General features: G+C 32.1%; 1 protein-coding gene across 1 annotated transcript; it reads left to right on the forward strand.

The window, feature by feature from the left end:
* Nucleotides 1-471: 471 nt before the first annotated feature.
* LOC128215466 (receptor-type tyrosine-protein phosphatase alpha-like) lies at nucleotides 472-4,193 on the forward strand. Its single transcript, XM_052922149.1, has 7 exons — nucleotides 472-594; nucleotides 920-1,019; nucleotides 1,134-1,204; nucleotides 1,512-1,643; nucleotides 2,445-2,515; nucleotides 3,725-3,860; nucleotides 4,116-4,193. The coding sequence occupies exons 1-7, from the start codon at nucleotides 472-474 to the stop codon at nucleotides 4,191-4,193; spliced, it is 711 nt and encodes a 236-aa protein (XP_052778109.1).
* The last annotated feature ends 503 nt before the right edge of the window (nucleotides 4,194-4,696 follow it).

Consider the following 4,696-nt stretch of genomic DNA (forward strand, 5'->3'; position numbering starts at 1 on the left):
AGAGAGTCGATATGGTTCTACATCGTAAAGAGATGGCCATATACTTGGTTAATGAACAGCAGAATGATATTGATGCGGCCTGATAAAGGAATATGACTTAATTTACATTGAATACGGTTTTGATTACAAAGAAAATGTAACGCTATATAATAAATGGGAAAATGGCAATTCTTTTCATCATTCCGCTTTATTGAATTTTTAATGTTCTTTGATTACAAAAATGGTAACTCTGTATAATTAGTGGGAAAATGGCAATTCTTTTTATAACTCCGCTTTACTAATTTCTTATTAATGCTTTACCAAAGGATGAACACCTCCTTTCATATTTCCTAAGAAGGCGCGAAATTCAGAGACGCTACTCAAAACCTACCAAAACGTAACAAATATTAGAACATTTAAATGTGTAAATTTTGTTTATTCCAATATATATTTCAATATGGTTTCGTTCAGGATCATTATACATTTCTGCACATGGCGCTTCTTGAGACGCTGATGCTATCAACATCAGCCCTACATGCATCAAAGTTCCTGGGATCGTATGAAGATCTTCTGTCCTTCGACAAGGACCGACGGAAACTTGATGTTCAGTTCTCTGTAAGTCAAAGTTATCGTTTTGATATAACGACAGACATTTGTTGAATTAAAAAAAATAGATTTGATAGATAATACGATTCAATTGTTTCCTTTGCTGCGATTATATAACATGAATTATATTGCAAAAACACCATTTTACATATGCTTTATCAAAAATACATTGATAGCTACAGATGCAAGCTCTACAGCTAAACATTTCTAGATGACTCTAATCAAAGTCGAACGGACTCTTAATGAGAAAAACTCACATATATATTACATACAGACACACCACATATATGCATTTAACGCTTTATTAATGTATATCATGTGGTATTATTTATAGAGAATGGAGAAAGTGTCTTCCGTTGCTGACGAATGTCAATACGTCAGTGCAAAAGAAATGAGGAACAGGAATAAGAATCGGTATTCAAACATTCTCCCAGGTATTTTTGTTTATATGTATTTTTTTTCATTGAAATAATTCCCTAAAATGAATTCTGAAATATTCTTAATGCGAAAGCTGATTTAAGTATAAATTATTTTTTTTACTGTCGCAGATCACATGCCTCACTTGACTTCTTCTGGAAAGAGGTCTGAACCTGATTACATCAACGCTGTTTTCCTACCGGTATGTTGCATTGACATTAACAAGAAACAACGAACTTTTCTTTAGATCATTTAAGGCAATCATCCTGTTGTTTGTAAAAAGATATGCGCCAACATTGACAATAATATGTGGATGTGTTGTGTGACACATTGGCTTGTTTGCACAATAGGAAGTTTTGTATTTGAATATAGTGCCTTCAAATGTGTTGATTGTTTTCGAAATAATAGGGCGATATACATAATATGGAATAATTATGTCTTAAATAACATTTAATCCTTTATAAGAACATTTCCACATTTATGTTAAATCCTTGAGCTATATATTTAAGAACTACAAGAAAAAGGGTGCGTTTATCGTCACTCAGACACCTCTACCAGCAACCAAGACTGACTTCCGGAGGTTGGTTGTTGAACACGATGTCCATACAGTCGTAATGATGAACAACAAGAGTGAGATGAAGGTGAGTTCCATTTGATTAACTTAAACAATAAACATTTACCCACTATTACTATGTACATATATAATGATTGAAGATGAATGTAACTTCTCTTACGAAACTTTATTTTCTTAAAAATAAGTATGTTACAAAAGTGTTCAGATCCTATTGGTAAGACGGTAAAAGAAACGAAAACTATGTAAAATTGAGGACGACTTTATACATGTAAAAAGCCTGTATTCAATTACAACAATTTAACAAATATACAATATACATCAATTTTATGATTTGAGAGATAACCTTTGGCTTATATATTTATCTCACATCTCTTAATAAAATTTAGTTTGTCGTCGTTTCCCGTTTGGCTTTTGATATTTGTCCCTGTAAACAAGATGACAGTATTGACAACGGGGCATGTTCGCATTATTACGTAGGAACATCTAACTTCTTTCAAGTTATATTATACACTGTCGGCTCTAGGAAGACGAGATATATATTGGCAAGAAAATGAGGACTCGGAAACCTATGGAAACATGATTTTTTCCAAGACGGGCGAAGAATGCGAGGGTTTTTTTTTAGGAAAATAACTCTTGATTTGAATCGGTTTCAAAGGTGATGTGTTATCATCATCATCATCATCATCATCATCATCATCATCATCGGATTGGCAATTGGCAATTATCATCGGAAACAAAATCATTTACACTACTGACATAAACAATAAAATACTCTTATTTAAACACAAATGAAAACTAGTTATGTGTAGAACGCGACGGGAAATGTGGTTATTAAGAAAATAATAAGTAAATGTATCACTTCTTCCAGACACGTAAACTTCAACAAATACATTTTGAGGGTTGGCCGGGTGTTCAGCGTTGCCTTCTTCTCCTAAGGATGTAATAAACCTCCTTGATGCGGTACAGTACTGTCAACATCAATCAGGAAACAACCCTGTCCTCGTTCATTATAAAGTGAAGCATTTCTTAACTCTTAAGTCTAACATCCAACAAGTAGAAATTCACTGTAAGTAGGGATAAAAAAACATTAACATGTTTTCTAAAAGCAGATAGGATATAACACGGTTACTAATTCAGTAAAATTCTCTTTACGTTAGTTATGGCGCAAGTGTCATTGCAAACTTCCCTTTCAAATGTGTATTATTCATGTTTTATAAACGCATGTACTTATAAAAGTTATAAAAGTACATATTGTGCCGCGCTGCACTCGCAGTCAACTCTTTCAACAAATGAAAAGCTTCTTATCTATTAAGTTGGTTTAATTTGTATAATAAAACTCCTTATTATTGGTTTAAAGCGTTCTGAAAACAAATTTGTTCTCGATGATGCCTTAACGAAATAGTCTTTATTTTGTCATCGATAAAATTATATAGGGTTGTTATGACAATTAATAAGAACAATTTACACAGTATCTGTTTGATGGATCCAGTCAAAGCTGGCAGTAATCAAGGTCTCTAATACCATTTTCCCTCCTTCACCACTAAACCTGAGTTTTTTCGTGTAGTACGAACAAATAAATAAGCACAAACCTGCCATTTAAATTGGAAACATTCTTGCGAAAAGTGTTTAAAAATCTTTTTCGAAAATTTCAACTTTATCTGCTTTTATCGCGCTATTTATTACAAGTTGCTTATCGGTTCCGAAGATAAAATAATAAATATCATGTTTATTAGTAGTAGTAGTAGTAGTAGTAGTAGTAGTAGTAGTAGTAGTAGTAGTAGTAGTAGTAGTAGTAGTAGTAGTAGTAGTAGTAGTAGTAGTAGTAGTAGTAGTAGTAGTAGTAGTAGTAGAAGTAGTAGTAGTATAAGTATTATACATGTTTTTTATTATTATTATTATTATTATTATTATTATTATTATTATTATTATTATTTTAAATCATAAAAAATTATTAAAAATGTAAATATGAGGATTATTCTAATTGTTTTTGGTATTTATGAATGACCGATGATTAATTATTTTTACACATCACAAATGAAACAGATAGAATTGGCAAGTTTTATGTTGTATCAGTGGTATTGGATGAAGAAGAGACAATACATACTAATATTGTATAGACTATTAATCCTTACTTTGTCACACCTTCAGGAATGGAGCAGACAGAAGCGGCTTGTTCTGTGTTGTGTCAGCAGTCTTGGAGAGGATGAAGATTGAACAAGACGTTGCTATTACCCAGGTCATCAATGATATGAGGAACTACAGGGAACAGATTATTCCCTCTGTGGTGCGTATATACCCTTTTCAGTACATATAACGATGCTATTAAACATCAAGCATTGCAATGTAATAATTTCATGACTAACATTCAGCAAAAGGCTATTTTATAAAAAATAAAAATGTGTGTTTCATGCTGTGCTTTGGGGGTAAACTCTGACTGAAACAAAGAAATAAAAACGATCAAACACGTCTGTTTAAAAACGTCAGTGTCATAGACTTTAAAGACAATTTGACCAAATAATACTATGACTCTATATTTCAGGACCAGTTACAGTTTGTGCATGAAGTAGTCAAGGAATATATTCTACAAAATGAAACATACTCCAACTTCACAGGATGATGTAGAAGGACTGTCAAGCAATGTGACATTAATATGGCATCCACGGGCCTTTTTAATACGTGTATATTGGTAATCTTCATGTAACATACATTACGTACCATTTGTATATAAGCTTTATATAAATATAACATACTCGATTGCAACTAGATCATGTTAAGTTTGTGTAAATATGTATAATATTCTTAAACAGAGGTGACTAAAGCATAAAGCTAAAACAGTGTTCCTTTGCGCTTTTTCCAAGTATATTTACAAGAAAGAGTCCCGTTTTGCAAAGCAGGAAAAACAATTGTTCACACTTAGTCTTTTATTAAGTACCGGAACATCGGTGACTGTTGTTACAATTAATTGCTACAAGAGTTGTTCTATGGATTTTATGGTTGAAGTGTCTGGATCTGAAGTAAGTTTAATATTTAACAATTGTTATTTATCAGTGTTTAGTACTATTTGATATAAACTTAACCCTATTTGGTTTGTTAAGTAAAGTTCGTTACTTCAAAATGAAG

The sequence above is a fragment of the Mya arenaria genome, chromosome 13 (genome assembly GCF_026914265.1).
Source record: "Mya arenaria isolate MELC-2E11 chromosome 13, ASM2691426v1".
Taxonomy (NCBI): domain Eukaryota; kingdom Metazoa; phylum Mollusca; class Bivalvia; order Myida; family Myidae; genus Mya; species Mya arenaria.

Excerpts from the sequence above, each read along its gene's own strand:
- LOC128215466 (XM_052922149.1), top strand. The coding sequence starts at position 472 with ATGGCGCTTCTTGAGACGCTGATGCTATCAACATCAGCCCTACATGCA. Across the intron at positions 1,020-1,133 it reads GTATTCAAACATTCTCCCAG|ATCACATGCCTCACTTGACT; the intron begins GTATTTTTGTTT and ends TTACTGTCGCAG. Across the intron at positions 2,516-3,724 it reads TGCCTTCTTCTCCTAAGGAT|GAATGGAGCAGACAGAAGCG; the intron begins GTAATAAACCTC and ends TCACACCTTCAG.